At 44.4% G+C, this 20,058-nt stretch overlaps 1 protein-coding gene across 5 annotated transcripts in view; it reads left to right on the top strand.

The window, feature by feature from the left end:
- Positions 1–699: 699 nt before the first annotated feature.
- STAU1 (staufen double-stranded RNA binding protein 1) overlaps positions 700–20,058 on the top strand; it is a 29,301-nt gene continuing 9,942 nt past the window's right edge. For 3 of the 5 annotated variants that reach the window (XM_064674244.1, XM_064674243.1, XM_064674240.1), the window contains exons 1-7: positions 729–867; positions 5,858–5,924; positions 10,446–10,722; positions 11,696–11,820; positions 12,700–12,856; positions 14,365–14,503; positions 15,193–15,358. In XM_064674244.1, the coding sequence (XP_064530314.1) occupies positions 10,530–10,722; positions 11,696–11,820; positions 12,700–12,856; positions 14,365–14,503; positions 15,193–15,358 (780 nt within the window). In that variant the 5' untranslated portion in view covers positions 729–867; positions 5,858–5,924; positions 10,446–10,529. Of the gene's footprint in view, positions 868–5,857; positions 5,925–10,445; positions 10,723–11,695; positions 11,821–12,699; positions 12,857–14,364; positions 14,504–15,192; positions 15,359–20,058 lie in introns of all 5 variants that reach the window. The other 2 variants (XM_064674242.1, XM_064674241.1) reach the window with 2 other exon arrangements.

The raw sequence follows: 20,058 nt of genomic DNA, 5'->3' as shown, positions 1-20,058 counted from the left end.
AATTTACACTTCTTTAAAGATAAATATATATTGATTCGGGTGAAAGCATTTAAGTTGTAGTTTGTTATGTTTAGTGAATTTCTTATGTTACTAAGGTTGCTCCTAAGACCTGTTTAAGATGTCAAATTCTGTATGTACTCTCTTCACATCTCAGCTGAGTGTAACTCAGTCCCTGCAGTCCAGAGCCTGGGACAGCATCAGTGCGTTTGCCATCACCTAAATTCCCTCTTTAGAAAACACTTTGTACAGTCAGCAGTGAAAACACTGAAACTAGCAGTAACTTACTTTGTCTGCGCACCTGTTCCATGATGTAATTTTCTTTTGGCAATCACCTTACACCAACCCCCTCGTACAGGAGCACACACTGATTTCTGAAACACACCCCTCACACACACCCACCCCCTCAGCGCTCTGCCAGGAGCTGCAGCGCCGGCACCGCGTCTCGCTTTGAGTCAGGCTGGGTTTTTTTTTTTTTTTTGCTTCTTAGTGCAAAATAGACACAGTCTCGTCTGCGCTTGGATTCCTCCTGGACATGGATTCGCCCCGGGAACAGGCGGGGCCGCGTCCCGGCCCCGCCCCTCCACGCCCGCGCGGTGCACGCCGGGAGCTGTAGTCCGCCTCCCCGCCTCCGGCACCGCTGGCGCGGGGCACGCCGGGAGTTGTAGTCGGCGCCGAGCGTCGGGGATGGGCGGTGCCGCGCGGCCATTGGGCGGGGGCGCGGCGGGGGGGCGGGGCCCGCGGGGGCTCGCGCGGTGCCGTCAGTTCCGGCCGCCCCGCCGTTCTCTTTGGTGTTTGCCCTGTGCCGCCGGTCCCGCCCGGCCCATGGACTGAGCGCCCCCGCCCCGGCCCAGGCCGCGCCCAGCGCAGGTGAGGGGGACGCCGCGCCGGGGGCTGTGGGGAAAGGGGGCGGCCGCGGGGCTCCATCCCCCTTCCCCCCGCCACTCCGGCACACAGCGCGGGGGCTCGCCCTGCCGCCGCTCCCGGGCCGTGCCCGCTGCCGCGGCCGCACCGCGATGGGCCCGCGGCGCGCCGCGGGCGGTGACAGCGCCGGGTTGGGGCCCGGAGCGGGCTCGCTGCCTTCTCTCTGCCCGAAATGCTTTGCCCGCCCGGCGGCGGCGGCGGCGGCAGCGCCGGGTCGGGGCCCCCGGGGAGGGGCTCGGCCATCGCACCCGCCGGGTCCGACCCGGCCGTGCGGGGCTGCTGGGGCAGGAGGGGCGGCGGCGGTGGCGGAGCAGGGACTCCCCAGCCCCTCCTGGCCGCACACAGCTCAGGGGCAGCCTCCCCCGAGCGCTGCCAGCACCGGCTTTCCCCCCTCCCCGTGCCCACCGGGTCTCGCAGCCCCCGCTGCCCCGGGATCGCTGCTCCCCGTTTCCTGGGCGCTGCACGAGTTTTTCAGGAGATGTGAAGCAACAAGTCCCTTTTGAACCTTTCCTGTCCTCGAGGTTTGCAGGGTTTGGGTTGTCCATCCAGGGCATGCTGTGCTTGGTACTGTCAGATCCATTTTTGTGATGTATTCATCTGTTGGGTACTTTTGTCATTGCTTTTCTGGCAGGTTTAAGGCAAACCTGGGAGGAACATCCCTTGGAATGTCAATGAAGCCTAGGTGTATATATATATATAGCAGTGAAATAAAATATCTGAATGAAGTCTGTTGTCTGCTTTTGGAAGAGTATATTTATAAGATCTTGTATCCTCTAACTAGAAAATGCAAGTACTGCATCCTACCTTTACTGAAACTGATAGAAATGTGGGGCTTTTAATACTAGGGGCCATTAAGAACTTTTCTAATGATGCAGCTACAGCTGTGATGTAACAGAGTGATCTCTCTTTGTCTGATGATTATCTCACATGTGCAACAAATTTGTTCAAACTTTTACAGAGATATTCACTGGAAATCTGTTACGTCTCAATGAGAATTTAAAGAGCCAGTGGGCTGAGTTTTTTACTATATTTTCTGTTTTCTGACGTTGGATCAGAATCTTATTTCCAAACTCTTCTTAAAGGATGTGTACAAGAAACAATTCTTTTTTTATGTTGTTGTTTTAGGCAGCTGCTGTTTCTTTGTTCAGAGTTTTTCTCATGGATCGTGTTTACACTATCAGTACAAGTCAGTCAGAATATGAGGTGGTTTGTGGCAAAACACAACACAGGTTGAAGTAAACTTGGGATTATGTGACTTTACAAAGTCAGAGCAAAACTGGAAACTGCTGTGTGCCTTTCAGATCTTCCTGAGGAAGAGCAGCTTTATCCTGCGGACACAGGAGCTTTCACAAAGCCCTTTTTCTGGTTGCTTTGTCCAGGATCCCTGCCGGGGTTGGTGGTTTCATTGGGGTGTTGAAGATGCCCTGGGACAGTGGAGGAGATCTGATGTTGACTCTCAGCAGTGTCAGTGGGGTTTGTGACCTGTTCTGCTGCAGGGGAAAAAAAAACCACAGACCATTCCATGTTTTTTCACAGCATTAACTGAGCTAAAGTATCAGTTTACTGTTCATTCATTATATCACTTCCTGGTTTATGGTTTTGCATGATGTTTGGAACTGTCTGTTTTATGTGCTAGTTTCCTCTTTTCCTTTAGCTTTTACTTTCAAATTTTGGGCTTTTGTTTTCCTATTAATAATCCATGTCTCAGCTCCCAAACTACTTTGCATAACATTTAGTGTTTGTGCCCTTACCAAAAAGAGCAGCATCTTTTTCTACAGTCAGTGTTGCCTTTGAGATGGGCTTTTGTCTTGCCCAAATATTGTAGAAAAAGGTTTATCTAAGAAGGAAACATTGTTCAACCAGTGTTTTACATTTTGTGTAAATAGCCTTAAGTCTGTAAAATTTATTCTTTTTTTAATTGATTTGTAGTGAGTGTTTATTTAGACTTTCCAGTTGTAAATAGATGCTCTTAAACACTGTTGCAGCAGCTTGAGAATTTTATGCTGTACCTTGCAAAGCTACCCCTGATGGGGGTTTTTCAAAGGTATTTCAGGTAACAAAGCATCTGAACAAACCTAGAATTCGTGGAAATTTGTTCTTTGTGCCTCAAAATAGTCGAGTGTGGGACAAAAGAGACTCAGCCACCACACTGGAGTATTTAAAACTCCTTTAGAAAATGGGAGGAGAGCGGGAATCGTTCTCACCACTGTTTTGTCTGGGAGTGAACACTGATGCATCCCCAGCCTGCAAACAGGGGAGAAGATGCTGTTCCCTCGTGGGTCTGTGTGTGGGGTGCCCGTGAGTTGTGGTGGGAGCTGGGCTGTCACTGTCCCCAGCTCTGGGCTGTCCTGCCTGGCTGGCATTGGGAGCCACAGGTGATGGGGGGCCAGGGGGTCAGTGCTGTGTGTTCCACAGCCCCTTCAGCCCCTTGAGTCCTGCCAGCCCCCTCAGGGCACCCACATCCCTTGGCAGGGATAGGCTTGGGGTTCGTGTTCTGGTTGAAATGGGGATAAATGAACTTTCCTGCTGAGAACAGTTTGCTATTGGTGAGGAACAAGGAAGGTGCCTTGCTCTGGCTGCCAAGGGCCAGTGGCTACTCAGATGCAGTGTCATGGAGCATCTGCTCTTCAGAGAGGAATTAGTGCTTCATTCAACACCTCATTTCCTATAGCTGAACCTGCTTCTTGGATGTTGTCTGTGATTTTTGGTTGGCGATGTCAGGAAGCCCTTGTAATTTGAATGTGGTGTTTGTATCTGGCATTTGTTCTGTTTCTCAGCCTGCTCTGCCTTGGTTCCATCCAAGCCCTCCCTGGCTGGCACTGGTGGGGCAGGAGCGAGTGTGTGCACACGGGGTGGGAATGGTGGGCACAGCTGGTTCCTGACAGAGGCACAGTGGGAGTGTTGGAACCTGCAGCCTTCCGAGTCTGTGCCTCCTGAAGAACAGGACGTCTTTCCGTGTGCTGGTCCTGACAGTGAATAAAACCTTTGAGGATTTAGTCTCTTGTATTTTCAAGTGGTTTCTCAGAGCTCAGAGCCAGTCTGTGGCAGGACCCACGTGAGATTCTGTGCTGCCAAACCTGTTGTCTTACAACAACAAGGCCGTTGTGTCCCTCCAGTAGGAGACAGAAACGTGCCAGGTGCACACAAGTGTGTTCAGTCCTGGGAATCCAGGCTGGGAGGGACTCAGGGAGTGAAGTGATCCCTCCATCCCTCTGTGGTGTTGGGTCTGCCAGCCTCATCCTCCGTTGATGTCTATCAATGCCCTGAAGCTTGCCACCAGTGGATCCCCTCTATCACCCAATGTAGGGCAATTCATTGCCACTGTTACTATCAGAAGGTGTTTTCTTGATGCACTTTTAAGCCTCTTGCCCCTGGTTCTGTCACTTTAACCGTGAAGAACAGATTATTCTTTTCCACTCCAAAAACCTTGTAAGCGTGTGAATTGCTCGTTGTCAGTCCCCTGCCAGCCCTCTCCTCTTCAGCATATACAAGTTCAGATCCTTTAGTACTTAGACCCTTACAGGTTATACTTCTCTGAAGCTGAGTTTTGGGTGTTTCCTACTCTGGTTTTGCTGAGGGGGTCCCCACGTGGGTGCAGAGCTCCAGCTGAGGGCTCAGTGCCTGCGTACGGAGCAGGACTGGTGCAGACCTCGCTCAGGCTGGGTCTCCACTGCTGCACCTCAGGATGGTGATGGCTTTCCCCAGGGCAGCCTGGGAGCATCACCTTGTGTTGGGAAGCGCTGTTGGCTGTAGCTCTTCTCCACTGTGCTGTGCCCATGGTGGTGTCTGGGCTGTGGGTACCAGCAGGCACTGCCTGCCCAGTACCTGTTGCTTTGTTCCTTCTGGAGCCTGGCAGGGCCAGCAGGGATGGCTGGTAGAGAAAATTCCATTGGCTTTGTGCAACTTGGTCTTGATCCTGCCTGTGAGTATAATCCATTTCCTTGCTTTCCAGATGCTTAGTTAACCTCCAGAAAACCTTCTAGAGGAGAAGTTGAACCAATAGGACTGTGATCCTCTTGTCTTCCTTCCTCACTCTCCAGTTACAAACAGCCACTGTGGTGCTGCTGCTTCAGGCTCTGCATCCTCATGTTCCACAGGGCTCCTCCAGGGGAACTGGGCAGAGTTCTGGGAGTCGCTGGAGGAGTTTGAAATGCCTGTCTGAAGTAAATTCAAGAGCTCTGTCCTCCTCTCACCTCACTGAGGAGTGAGATCTCCCCCATTTTGTGGCTGTAGTGATGCTGCTGGCATCCGCACGCACTTGGCTTAGGCATGGAAAAGAAGGATTAAACACTTTGTGCTATATTTGTAAGCAGAATAAAATAGGTTTTGATTTCCATTTAGAGCAGTCCATGCAGTGACAGGTTTCATATGCAGTACTGAGATAATTTTATTCTGAAATGGTTTTAGCTAGGTTGATTTTTTTTATATGCCTATTTATGAGTGAAATCATTAGATGGGAAATGTAGCCAAAAGGTAAAATTTGTATCAGATTTTTGCAGTTAATAGCTGCCAGAGTTTCTTGGGTTAGTGGCTTGCTTTTGGTTTGGCTTTGTGAATTAAGGTCTGGGTCTAATTTTGGGAGCTGATCTCTAGGGCTGTGAGGAAGAAAGTTGACTTCCATAGAACTGGAAGCCTCACTACAGAAAGAAAATTGGCAAGTGACTCTTATAATTCTGCAAGAGCACTATTGTGAGATTCCACTGTTTGGGTGAGAAACATCACTTGAGGTTGGGGAAAGAGCAGTGAAGATTCTTGGATCAGGTTGGAAACTGTGTTTGGAAAAGCAGCTCCCTTGAGCAGCCTGTCAGTGGGAAGGGTCCTGCGAGTTCTCATCATCAAAGGGATGAGGCAAACTCAGTGCAGGGTGAGAGATTTGCTACAGGAGCTTTTTTTGGCTTTAGGAAGCAAAATTCTAACTCTGTGTTTTTTCTTTTAGGCATTCTCCATCATAAATATCCAATTCAGAACTAAGTCCAAATCTTCACTCTCTGGATCTCCTAAAGGTACTGGAAACTTACTTAAAACATTAAAGTTTCTTACCTTTTGTTTACATCACACTGAAGAAACCACAAGTTGTGGCAAAACATGATTATCCACAGGAAGTGTTTGGTTTTTTGTTTGGTCCTCTGGCTTCCATCTGCAATTCCTGTGAGAATTCTAACACCAAAAAAGCCCTAAGAAAACTTTTATCTGAAAATGCTGTATTCTTGCTTTTATACAGGAAGATTTTCATTTCTTTTTGACTGTGTGGACTGAGGCTACGCTCACATCTTTGTGCATTTCTTTGGTTACCTTAGTGATGTCTGAACTCTGCATTTTAATGTATTCAGAATTTCTGGGAACGTTCCAGGCGTTGATGCACCAAAAGAAAATAAAAATCTAAAAACAAGTGGGGAGCAGTCCTCTGTCATCTGGAAATCCATCTAGGTAGAGCAGTGGCCATAGGTCACCGAGTCCTTTGATGGCAGCCACCACAGCACCAGGAGAACCTTCTGGAGCAACACTATTTTGGGAACATTTGAAATACTCTTGGATGAGTTAAGGAAAAGTAACGGTGTGAGGCTGGGAAGGGAGCAAGTTGTGGGATTAGCTGATGCCTCAGGTGGTGTGAGTGAAACATTAGTTCTTTTGCCCTCTCTTTGGATGGTTGAGTGGGTTTGAGTTCTAGCAATGCCTCAAGTGTTGTGTAGGGATCAATTACTTAGACCAGTATTTGTCTTCAAAAGTTTGGAGCAGCTCACCCCTGATTACAGGGAAAAATCTGGAATTCTGGCATCTTTGTTTCTCTGACCTCTGAAACAGTCTTTATGAGTTGTTAGCTTCAACTTTCTAGGTATGGTGCTTTTTTCTTGGATAGTTAGGATTTTATAAGCCTGTTACAGAGTAAAGGGCATATTCCTGTGTAAAAGCACTGTAAACCCTTTCAGAATCCCCAAATAACCTGGAATTAAATCTGCAGTGATGGAGAGTGAGTTCTTCTACCTGAGTGAAATACTTCCCACAAATCAACTACAGCATCAACTTCACAGGTAGCTGAAAAATACAAACTAAACTCCAGTTTGTTTTGTCAGACTGTTCTTTGAGGTTACTTGCCAAAATGTGAGCTAAGTGTTTTTAAAAAGAAAGCGTAATATATATTTGTATATATAATCTTGGAAGGTATAACCTTGTAAGCTACTTCCTTGTGTCTGAAATTGTCAGAAATTTGTAAAGTGGAATATCAATGTTTCACAAGATGGTTTTAATGCCTACTTTGCCTTGGTTCTGCCTGAATTCAGTCTATTCAACTCTGAAATAGTTCTGAATTGGTGATAACTTACAGGGTGCAGAGGCAACTTTTGATCTCAGTGTAGGAAGGTGAGGTTGGTGAAGGAGTGAGAAACATGATGATGAGGTAGCAATTTGTGTAGAAACAAGCATTACATTTTCTTAGGTTACAAATGATACATTTATTGGAAAAGTTCTATTTTCATTACAGTTCCATTCCCTCCCTGATCACAAGTTTCTGTTCAGCTGTGGTGAAAGCCTGGTGTGGCCAGGTACTGGATGTGCTGGGGATAACCCCTAACAGCAGTGTCTGCCACAGCTTCCAGGTGTTTGTTCCCAGTAAGGGTGGGGCTGACTGATTCCTTAACTTTTCTCTTTGTTAGGCAGTGCAGCTTTTCCTGCCTCTGCCGTTTGCAGTCCTGGGAAGGAGCACTCACAGGATCCTGTTGAACCTCTGTTCTTTCTCCCTGAGTTCCTGGCTGCAGAGCCAGGTGTTGCTGAGGTGGTTTTGCTCCTCAAAGCCTGGCTGTGCCTGCACTGGGGGTGTGTGTTCTGCACAGTGGGTGGGACTGGGACATATCGGGCAGGTGCCCAGCCGAGCTGGGCTTCACTCTCAGCGCTTGGTTCCTGGAGAGCCTGGGTGCCTTTTGGATTCCCAGAGGTCCATGAGGGCTGAATGGATTTTCCATTTGGTTGGGAGTCTGTGGGAGGGCTTGTGGTGGTTCCCAGTGAGAGGTGCTTCCAGCCCTTCTCCAGGCCCCTGCAGCCTGTGTGGGTGTGAGCGAGCGGCCGCTTTGCTGGGTTGGGCACGTGGGCTCTGCCCTGAGCAGGTCTGGGCTACGGACACTGCAGTTCTCTGGTCTGGTGGGCAGATGTGCACAGCTCAAGTCTGCTCCTAACTGGAGCAGATTCCAAACCCTTATTGTCTGAGGCAGTAGGATGTGAGCTCAAGTCCCCCCAGGTTTTGGTGGATAAGGGCTGGATTGTGTCCTGGAGGTGTTTGCAGAGGAGCTGTCCCAGGCCAAGCACCGCAGGCTGTGAGTCCTGCTGGGAGCTGGGCAGTGTCTGACCTGTGTCTGAGCTTCTCAGGGACTCGGCCCTAAATAGAGAAAGCAAACTGTACTGTCCTTGTCAGGGACTTCTCTCCTTGGGAAAGAAAATTCCTGGGGATTGCACAGTGCTCCTCTCTGCATCGTCTGACTGGAAACCACTCTCACCTAAGTGTTCTGAAACCCGCCTCCCTAAAACCAGGCAATGGCAGGTATGGGAAGGGTAATGCCTTGCTGTAAAAGCAAACTGCTTGGAGACAGTTTTCTGAAAGGAATGCCAGACTTCCTTTCCAGCATGATCTGAAACATCCTGATGTTCCTGACTTCAAAATAACAACTTTCGGTGGCGTCTTCTCGATATGTGTGGGTTAGTAGTAACTGTAAGTTCAGTTACTTGGAAGGACATTGCACTTCAGCGGGAAAGGAGAATTCACTTTTTTTATTACACTGCCAGACTTTGTTACAGTCTTTCCCAGGCAATTATTATTGTTGTGTTATGTTTGAAAATTTTCAGTGTTTCTAGTGATGCTTGTGGGAATGAAACTTAATGATTATAAAGTTATTACCCTGGAGTCTTATTCTAAATACTCTTCCTCTTTGTCTTAGGATTTCTTGGATTTCCTTTAGGCAGACTCCCTAATACCACACTCATAGTTATAATGCACCCAGTGTGTAGCTGCTGCAAATTTAGTAGTCCAATATAGGATTTGTTTTGACTATAATCTACATATGTGTTTTCTGGACTAATGAGATCTGAACTATTTTTGCTCTCTAGTAAAAACAAAGTTATCCAGGTGGTAATATGATAAGTCTGACATGTTTATGATATTTTTTTCCAAAATAAAAATATTCCAGATGGTAGATTTGTTGCTGTATCTGTTGTTTCCCAGTAGCTTCTTACCTCTTATCTAATAAATAATTAAATCTTTCTACCCATGAATGTATTAATCTAGGGTCCCCTCATAGGCTTTTTTTGTCAGTAACTAGCTAAAAACTTCCCTCTGACTCATTGCTGCTCCTCTCACATTTGGAAGTCCATTCACAGGTTCAGAATTTGAAGCTCACAGAGCACTAGTGGAGTTGTGTTGCCACTAATAGCTCCCTGGTGGTAGCTGGAGCAGTGATTTCTCCTTTTCACCTATCAATTATGAAAGAATGAACCTCTGCTTGCTGCCCTAATCAAATCTGTAGGTGACCAGTATGTGTGCATGTGCCAGTGCCTTTGTGTGTAAAATGGATTTACTTGGCTGTAAAATGTATTTTTAACAAATAAATTGATACGTGGCTCGTAAGTGGATATGGGCAGCTGACCTGTTCGTGTCTATTTAGGTTCCACTGGCTGAGCATGAAGATAATGTTGCATCCATGTGTAAGAGAAATCTAATACTAATTTGTCAGTGGAGGAAGGGTCTGTCACAGCCCTGCACACGGACTGGGGTGCCCCTGGCGCTCTGAGGGGGTTTTCCTACATGGCCATAGATGCCCCTGAGCACTTCCAACACTTGTTTATAGTGCTGCAAGGCCAAGTGACTCTAAATTGATGCTTGAACTGTGACTGAGGCATGTCCTGACTTAAATAGAAGTAACCTTCAGAATACATGTAGCTGACACAGTTTATGATCTCTTGCACCTTTACTTTTCCCAGCCAGAGCCACTGCGGCGTTTCCTGCTGCACACCAGCTCTTTCCCCTCAGAAGTGGCTCAGCAATCTTGGTATCCAGGGGAAAACTCTTATGATTATAGTTAAAGGATGCATGCTCTAAAATAGTTGTTTTGTAAAGACTGCATTTATTGCTTGCCCTCCAAGTGGAAAAGTTCAGCTTCGAATGGAAGAATGCATGAAATGTCATTTGTCCATGGAAAGTTATACACTTTGTTCAGAGTATAAGCAGTGGCTATGCGTGTAGGTAACTGGATTTGCTTTGTAAGTGGATTCAGTGGTGAGGAAAAGACATAGACAGTAATGAACAAGCATAAATAAAGCTTCTATACTACTCTTTTATAAATGCAAGAGGTGTTAAGCTTACACGACAGGGCGTATAGATGGAACTGCTGTTAAAACTGGATGTGTGAGTGACTTACTGCAGACAAAATGGGAACAGTGGATGGTGGAACACTTCTCCTTTTGCTGATGGAGGAATAATTTCAGTAGATTGTTAGAGAATGCTAAATATTTGGCATAATCTTTTTTTCATCTTTATGTTTTAGGTCAGCAATTTGTCTTCCCCACACGGAGTTTGTCTGCGTTCAAAGCTGTTTGCCTACAGTAATCTGCTCTGGTTGGAAGTGAACATGTCTCAAGTTCAGATTCAGAATCCTTCTGCTGCCCTTGCAGGGAGCCAAATATTGAATAAAACCCCAGCTCTTTCACAGCCTTTGAGTATTCCTTCTACTACCAGTTCTTTGCCCTCTGAAAATGCAGGCAGACCTATCCAAAACTCTGCTTTGCCCTCTGCTTCAGTTACATCCACCAATGCAGCTGCAGGTAAGAATAACTGTCAATAACTGTATATATTCTTGGTGTTTATAGTCTCTCTATGTAGGCATATGTGTGTATATATATATATATATATATATATATATACACACATATGTATATACACACACATATATATATGCCTATATAATATATAGAGTATATAGGCATATATATACACTATATATATAGTATATAGTCATAATATACTTCTGATGTCTTGCACCTACACATACTTTAAAAATAATATTTATCCAACTGCAGTAGCTTGTTATTCTCTCTCCCTATAGAATGAAATCTGTTTGAGACAGGTAGAAGCATACTTTTCCACCAAGTTCTAATAATGAGTTGATAAGTTTGTAATAGTAAAGAATATTTTAAATTGCGTGACATTTAATTCTTGACACATTGCTATCCATCTTTTTTACCAATAGCTTGTTTTAAATGTAAAAAGGTTTGTTTGGAATAGTTTGTTTAGTTCTGTTATCTCTAGTTCTTTTATGGCCAGTTTAATGATAAATATATTATGCTGACAAAATACAATAGAGCGAATTAAAGGTAATAAATAAAAAAGAGCTAATAGGGCAAAATAGGATTAGGAAAAAGAAATTAACTGACCTTTTGAAATTATTCAAGGCAAATGACCCTGATAGATACTTAGAAGATTTGCTCCTTGAAATGTACCACATAAGATACCATCTGAATGTGGGAATTCTAACTTCTTACTTCTGGCTGGCGTTAGAACATTGAATTTAATGATGCTCTTTTTAGGCATCAGCACTGCTTGGAAATTCTGAAGGTCAGGAGATTGTTACCACTTTGGCCAGTGATCAGAGCTGGCCATTCCAGCAGATCCTTGCTGGGAAGTGGTGTATTGCAGGCAACTGGATGCTAAGCCACTGAGATTTCTTTTTTTTAATTGAAATTGATAGTAGAGTTCACAGTTACCTGTTCATTTATCCGATTTTATGTAATCTTTCAGCTCCTTCAAACATGGCAAACCCCAAAGAGAAAACCCCCATGTGTCTTGTGAATGAGTTAGCCCGTTTCAACAAGATTCAGCCCGAGTATAAGCTTTTGAGTGAGCAAGGTCCAGCTCACTCCAAGGTAAATCTTCATACGGGTTTCCTGTTGCTGCCACTCATACTCTTTCACTTCCATGAGTGGAAAGGCCAAGTGTGTGCTCTTGGTGCAAGGTAATCCAGAGTCATGGAGAGGAATGGGAAGCCCCCGGAGTACCGACAGTAGGGCAGTGTGGAGCTGTTACTGGGGGACTGAACAGCTGGTTTCCCAAAGTGTCCCTTGAGCTCCAAGGTGCGAAGGAGGCAAGCTGGCATGTACAAAAAATAACAGTCAGAGCATCTGTTCAATTGTGTTTTCATTCTGATTGGAATTAATTAAGTAAATTACCAGGGAGACCTTGGCTTGCCATTTGTCTGATTAATTTGTCAAAATTTTGGGCGATGTATATCCTGCCTAATCCCACATACTTTGCTTGTAATCAAATAGACTTGTGTTCACCTGTGAGCATGTAGTAGCTTTTATGCTGCAGTGTGAACATAACTGTCTTCAGACTGCTGAAAAATATCTTTAAAAAACCCTTCAGAGTATTAAAGCAGGAGTGGAGTTACGTGGCACACAGAATGGTAGCTTCCAGGCTGCTGTTCAGTGGTGTGGGCACAGCAGCTCTCCTGGGGCTGTCACCTCTCCACATGTGGTGTTTGGGGTTTTTAGCCTGTCTGATCTCATGCAGGAGAGTTGCCAGCTACAGTTGGTGTGAAATTCTTAGTTCAGTCATCAGGGAAATCCTGTTGGTGCCCAACGTGTTGGAAATCTGGAGATGACATGGGAGTTAAGGAGAGCTTGAATTACCGTATTCTCAACTTGTGCATCCACTGAAAGGCTCATTGTTTTGGGCGAGAGGGTCTCATAAATTGTGTGAATTCTGAAGCAGCTCCTAACAAAGTTCCTGTCTCTGGTTTTGAGGTGTTTACAGTGCAGCTGACTCTTGGGGACCAGCACTGGGAAGCTGAAGGAACTAGTATTAAAAAAGCGCAACACGCAGCAGCTGCCAAAGCTTTGGAAGGGACAAAATTCCCCAAGCCTACAGCTCGTCCCTCCCGTAGTGAAGGCAAGAATCCAGGTATATGCCACAACAAACTGCTTTAAAAAAAGTGTACATAGGGAGAATACACCTTTCTGCTTTTGGTATGTATTAAAGTTGCATCAGGATGAATAAAAACTGTGATTCTGCCTATTTAACAATGGCAGTTGCCAGGTCTTGTGAGAACTTCATCTTGATTTATCATCACAGAAGCAAATTAAATGTGCGGTTTTTTCCATCAAATCATTCAGGCTTGAAAAACCTGCTGCTTGACTTACTGTTTTGTATTGTAACACTTAGGGAAATCCTGGAAAAGATGTTTATCCTAATCCTAAAAGAAACCCCACTAATTAAAAAAAGAAGGAAAAAAACCCTCATATGAGAAATTTTGGTCATAGCAAAGAATAATCTTTTGTGTGGGCAGATGAATGTGTTACATAATTCTGGAGAATAATTCAAAAGCTGGACAATAAATTTTTTTTGGAAATGTTTAATTTCAAAAAAAAAATATAATGTGGGAGATTGGATCAGAACATTGGAATTTGCTTAATTTGTACTTCTTTAAAGATAAATATATATTGATTTGGATGAAAGCATTTAGGTTGTAGTTTGTTATGTTTAGTGAATTTCTTATGTTACTAAGACCTGTTTAAGATGTCAAATTCTGTAATACTGTCTTCACATCTCAGCTGAGTGTAACTCAGTCCCTGCAGTCCAGAGCCTGGGACAGCATCAGTGTGTTCAGCTGTGTTTGCTATCACCTAAATTTCTTCTTTAGAAAGACTTTGTACAGTCAGCAGTGAAAATACTGAAACTAGCAGTAACTTATTTTGTCTGCGCAGCTGTTCCATAATTTAGTTTTGTTTTGGCAATTACCTTACACCAACCTCCTTGTACAGCAGTACACACTGATTTCTGAACCAGAAAGACAGACAGAATGACACTTATACTGACTCCTTTCTCCAGTGAGAATGGACAGGGAGTCAGTTCTTCATCCCCATGATACTGAGAGAAATATTTTAGCTCTCAGTAGCAATTTACCTGCCTTTCGCCAAGGCCAGTTGCAATTTCAAAGTGAGGAGTCATAGAAACCATTCTTAGGCCATTGAGTACAGAGAAATATTTGATTCTCAGTAAACAAGAGACACAGAAGGAATGTAGCATATCTGGTAATTTAAAAGGACTTTTTGTAGAAGAGGAGCCTCTTTTCTGCAGACCACATTGTTAGATATGCTGTGAACGTAAGTAAATTAGCAGCTTTAGAAATTTAAAGCAAAATAAAAAAAAAAACAAAATAAAACCAAAACAAGGCCCCAGCAAATGCACTTTTTTGTAACAGGATTTGTCACAACTGCTGATTTAGTGTACATCAGATAGACTTATTCTCTTTGTGTTCATTAGCAGTTCTGTTTGGAATTCAGTCATTTCGGATATTGCGTGTGGCAAAACTTAAGCTCATTTTTCCGTGCTGTGAGACAGCATAAGAGCTTAGGTTGTCTCTGTTCCTTGGGACAGCTGGCCAACCCTTCCTGTTCCTTTTCCTTCAGACAGTGTAACCCCCACAGTGGAGTTGAATGCCCTGTGCATGAAGCTGGGGAAGAAGCCCATGTACAAGCCCATCGATCCGTACACGGGGATGAGATCCACCTACAACTACACCATGCGGGGTGGCACCTACCCCCCACGGTACGTGCACGGGGTTGGGAGCCTCCTGCCCTGCAACCTCTGCTCTCACCTCCCCAGGCTCTGGTGTTGCCTCCTAAGACTGGCTGTGTCACCCTCAGAGGGACACTCAGCTGAAGCAGAGCCAGCTTATGAGGCCAGAGGGTTGGAGAAGGACACCCACTAATGTCTGTAATTTGTCTTATTTCCAGTGGTTTATTGTATTGCAAGGGAGCTGGGCCAAATGTTGAAGTGTTTTTGAGGGCACTCAGGCATAGCCAGCTTCACTAAGCAAATACCTAAATATTTCTTGCATTCCCTTTCTGTGCAAAAGCAAAAGTGAAGAAAACAATTTGATGTTCTTTCTGAAACTATTTAAATTAAAGCTTCAGTTTAAAGAATTTTATATGGGCATAGAAACGTAGAATTCAAAACTGACTGGCCTGGCAAGTCTATAAAAGTGCAGTTATGTTGTCTTGGTGTTGTACTTGGTCAGAAATGTATTCCTATTGTAAAACAAGGAATGTTGATATTTGCTTGAAAGATTTCTCCCTAAATTCGTTTAGACTCCAAATCAATATGCGGCTTTTTAATCCTAATGCTTCAGTGCCAAGTTATGGTTACTGATATCCAGGAGATTCACCCACATCTAACACAGGTGTCTGTTTACTTTTTAGGCCAAACCTTCTTATTATTTACCTCTCCCTTTGCAGGTACTTTTACCCTTTTCCTGTCGGGCCCTTACTTTATCAAGTGGAGCTTTCAATTGGAGGGCAGCAGTTTCATGGGAAAGGAAGAACAAGACAAGCTGCTAAACATGATGCAGCTGCTAAAGCACTGAAAGTTCTGCAGAATGAGCCCTTGCCTGAGAAACCAGAGGTGGGAATTAGTCTTAGTGTTTTAAGCATAAATGGCTAAGATAAACTGAGATACTATTGTAGAATTTTTTCCTTATTGAGAGGAAGAGGACAGTTGGGAAATTTAATTCTGTGCGGTAGTGGGGTACCTTCTTATGTCAACACTGATTTAAAGCATAAATTTCTATGGAACTAGAGTTTTCCCAGATGAAGCTTTGTTAATTCTTTTACTGTCATATTTTTTCACAGCAATGCTCTAGACCTCTGTCAGATATGAGCACTGGAAGCATAGATAGGAATTAATATCTAACCAGGTACAGATCATACACAAACTTCTGAAGATGTGTATAAATGGGCAACATAAAAATCAGACATGGATTTTACTTCCTGGGCAAAATTCCTACATGATTTTGGAAAGAACCATGGGAGTTCTAGAAGAGCAGGAAGTTCATGGAAGTAGTAAACTCATACACACATTTTGATATGAATATAGGAACTCGATTTGTATCCCTTCATATATTTATGGCTGCCCAGCACTTTGCATTCCAATACCCTGTTATTGCTTTTTTTGTGTTTTTTTGTTAAGTGGCTTTAGGCAGCAGGTCTCACTGTGGGCACAGGAGTCACTCAGCTCCTGGGCTGGTTGAGAGCCTGCACAGCTCCCTGTGTGTTGGCTGCCTTGGCCAAAGACAGAACTAGTAACTTGCAATGTGGGGAGTGGGAGAACTTGCTGAACATGGAGTCTGGCTGTGTGCTGAGAAAGAAGGAAAATGAAGAATTGGGCAAGAAGGTAACAAGGGATCTCAGACTGAGAAAATAAAAACAGCTGGAAGCTACCAGGAATGGCAGAGCAAGAGGCTTGAGGACACGTGGTGTGAAGCCAAGGGACTCGGAGTTACCTCCGAGGGTGTGTGTGTGAGAGAGCATTGCCAGGTAATTGGGCAAAAGCACTGGCTCAGGAAGAGGCCTGGGAGGTACTGGGGGAGGTGGTTTGGGTAAGGGAACGCAGTTTATTGAATGATGGAGGCCATTAGGGATTACAGATGCTGTTGGGGAGAAGGGAGTGGTGCTGGGAACAGGAACTGAGAGAGTGGGGGGTGAGCTCTGCACTGGAATCTGAACTGGGATAGGCAGAGTGTGGGCAGGGGCCAGCTGGGCTTTGTGCAGGAGAGGCCAAGGCAGAGGAGGATGTGCCCCTTCAGTGCAGGGAACCCCAAATTCCAGAGTTATTGTTGTTCTGTGCCAGTGGTGCAGAACATTCTCTCTTTGCACCCACCCTGTAAAAGACAACCTGCTCTCATCAGCAGTTTTGCCCCTCAGGGAGCCCAGGTCTGTGCCAGACCCAGGGAGCAGCTCTGCAGGAAGTCATGGGCTCACATGTCACTGGATTGTTTTCTGTTCCCTGTTTTAGAAATGCTTCTGTGCAGGTGACTTTCTGGAAATTTATAGAGTTGTGTTTAAAAGGTGGGTAATGTGAGGTCTTCAGAACAAGCTCTGCCACTGTTTTCCATGACCACATCCCCTGTTCTGTGGGATGTCTTGTTTGGCATGAGGGCTGTGAATCCAGGGGTAAAGGGAGATTGCAAGAAGGGAGAATTATTTTCTTAATAAAACAGGACCTGAATGGTGTCTGAACCCTGAGAAACCTGCATTTGTGATTTTGTCTTTCAATTTATGTTTGATTTAGTCTGCAAAAGGAACAGTAGGAAATGCAGCTTAGGGAGAGGAGAGCAGGCCTTGGAACAGGGGGTTGCTGGTTTATAACAAGCACTCGGATAAATCAGGTTTTCATTTAAAGTTTGGTACTTAAATTCATTAATACTTGTGGCTTTCAGATATTGTAGTTTTAGAAATGTCTGAGGGAATTGTTTCTGTATCAGCATTTTGTACTAGACAAGATGAAGGTAGAATAAGGAAGGTTTTGGTGCTAAGTGAGCCCTGTTCATTCCTGCATCCAGTGAGAAAAGGATCTGGAAGGATACAGGAGTGTGAGGTCATGAGAGATGCTATTAAAATGCCTGTGTACAAGGGAGGCAAATTAGGGTTTCACAAGCAGATATAATCCTGATACTTCCCACCAATCATTTGATGTTGCCAGTAATTGTCTTTTTAAATGTAGTTATTTCTGTGTGTTCTGTTTGTGTGTGTGTTTGTGTAAACAGAATATTCTGAAGTTTGAACTCTTGTGTTTTGGGGAGGGGTAATTTTGTACATTTTTTTTATTATTATTTTTCATCACAAATGTTTATTTTTATGCGATTTTACTCTTGTATTTTTAAATTAGAAAATATTCAGTGATTAATAACAGTTGGGCTTAATGATCTCAAAGGTCTTTTCCAACCTAAACAATCCTGTGATTCTAAGAAGATATCATTGAATAAAATGATTAGACTTTAAGGGTAAGAATGACCATTTCCCACACCTTCTTGGGCTGCAAATGTAGAAGCAAGTGGCAGGAAAAAAGTGTAGTAATATTAGCCCTCAGCTGGACCAAGCCCTGCCTGAAGAACCCAATGTCATGTTTGACATGGGTTGGGACACGGTGGTGAAGGTGCAGGACAGGGTGACTTGGCAGAGCCAAAGACAGAGCTGATACAACATTGATTGAAGGCTTAGGAATACAGAGAGTTGGGCTTCCTAACATGAATTTGGGACAGCAATTCTGACTTTGGCCTCAAGATCCCAAACCCAGAATTGCTTCTGTGTTTGTTGTCAACTTACGTCAGCTCCTCTTTATCCCCTGAACGTGGAAGAGCAGACTCAGACTGGGGCTGTGGTTGATCAGGGCAGTTCTGCTCAGCACCTTCCCAGGGGTGCAGCATTGGCTCACAGAGAGTCTTGAGGAAGGGCACGTGGAAGGAGTTCTGGAAGGGGTCAAATCCCTCCTAACAGAGTATAGTATTTGTGTAACTCGCTTGGGATTTTTTAATATCGCTTTTGTTTCCTTTTGTGACTGGTTTTCACTTGTTAGAGATGGGTCTGAACAATGGGATGAGAGCTAGGAGTGGTAAATGCTAGTATTTGAGGTCTTGTCCTGATTTAGAGGCACAGATTCCTTGGAGAGTTTAGTCTGTGCACACATGCAAACTACTTCAAAAGCAAACCTGAGCCATCACCTGCCTGGAGATGTGCAAGGAAAGGGAGAGAGCATGTGTGTATGATTAGTTTTGATTTATAAAATAAACTGATCCAGAACTGGAGGCAAAATAACCAGTAAAATAGCTACAGACTCTTAATTGTTATTTTACTATTAATTTACTCTTTTTAGATAAAGGTATTGAAGAAAAGAACCTGTGTTTTGCACTGTGCATAGGTTTGGAATATGTCAAGAATATACAGCATAATAGAGCAAATAATTCTGTTCTATTTATTTGTATTCTCTTGAGAGAGTGTTAAGTGGCAAAATTTAATCCAATAAAGAGAAGTCTGGGTCATCTTAGTAAAGAAAAATGTTGGAATTCCAAAAACTAGAATATAGCTAAAACTACAAGAAGTGGAAAAATATTTGTAATCGAAGTCATTGTGCCCATGTTTGTCAGTGAGGGCAGTGACAGACTCCTCCTGGAACCCCCAGGCTGGAGTGAACATGGCCTTAGGGGGTTCAGATATTCCTTCTGCTGCTATTCCTGCTGAATTTACCAGTTGCATTTGAAATCAAGGCTTTGACTTGTGTGTTCAGTCTGGGCTTTGCCAGTTCTGCCTCGTGCTGGGAAGGGTGAGGGGCTGGGGGGATGCTCCAGGGGCTGCTGTCCCCTGTGGGCTCCGTGTTCAGAGCTGCCCCTGCCCTGTGACACCTCCACACACAGCCTGGGACTGCTGTGGCTCTGGGATCACACCTGTCAGGGGCTGCTCTTGTAGGAGGACATTGTGCTCTGTGTGCTCTCCTGCCACTCCAACCTGACATACAAGGTCAGCCCATGAGAACAGTGTGAAATCTGCTGGGATAGTGGGACAAGTGAAAACCTTAGATTAATTTTACTATTTTGGTTTTTTGTCTGAGATGGGAAGAGGCTGTTTTAAGGGCTGGGATAAAAAGTCCTTCATGTTTTAAACCGACTCCTTAGTAGCAGCCATAGGGGATGCTTGCTGCCATCAAACTGGTTTTAATCCAGAGAGCTCTCTAGCTCAGCTCTTCTGCTGCTTCTCCAATAACATATTGAAATCATTTTTATTACCTGATTGCATAACTATTATTGTGGCATGATATACTTGGTGAAATTGTTGCTGTTCATCTTTATCATAATCTTTCCAATAGCACTGCTGGACACTTAGTCCTAAAATTTCTCTGTTGCTGTTGCCTCTTAGTTCATGTTGATCCCAGCATCAGTGAAGATATTTTTGAAATCACAATCAAAGTTTTACCTGGAGATACGTAGAAGTGCCTGTGGGTAAAAGCTTCACTGGCACTGCTAGAGATGGACACCATTTGATTTAGGGCAAGTTCCTGGTAGGATGTTCTTCAGATGAGAAAAAAGCTGTAGGTGAAGCACTTACAAGGGAGCATGTGAAAAGACAGGACTGTGCCAGGGGCTGGTCACCCATCCCTCATTCACATTGGTCCCACTCTCAGATCTTTATTTTTCCTGCCCTTTCTCTTACCTGATACTGTCTTAGTGCTTTTGTTGCAAATGTCCAATCAGTATATGAAAACTGTATTTCATAAAGGTACTTCCATTTGGAAATCAGTTCATTTAACACTTCAATTTGGTTTTTTATAAACAC

Source organism: Pseudopipra pipra, chromosome 17 (genome assembly GCF_036250125.1).
Source record: "Pseudopipra pipra isolate bDixPip1 chromosome 17, bDixPip1.hap1, whole genome shotgun sequence".
In the NCBI taxonomy this organism is placed as follows: domain Eukaryota; kingdom Metazoa; phylum Chordata; class Aves; order Passeriformes; family Pipridae; genus Pseudopipra; species Pseudopipra pipra.
Note: the sequence above shows the minus strand (reverse complement) of the source record. Positions and strands in the feature narration are given on the sequence as shown.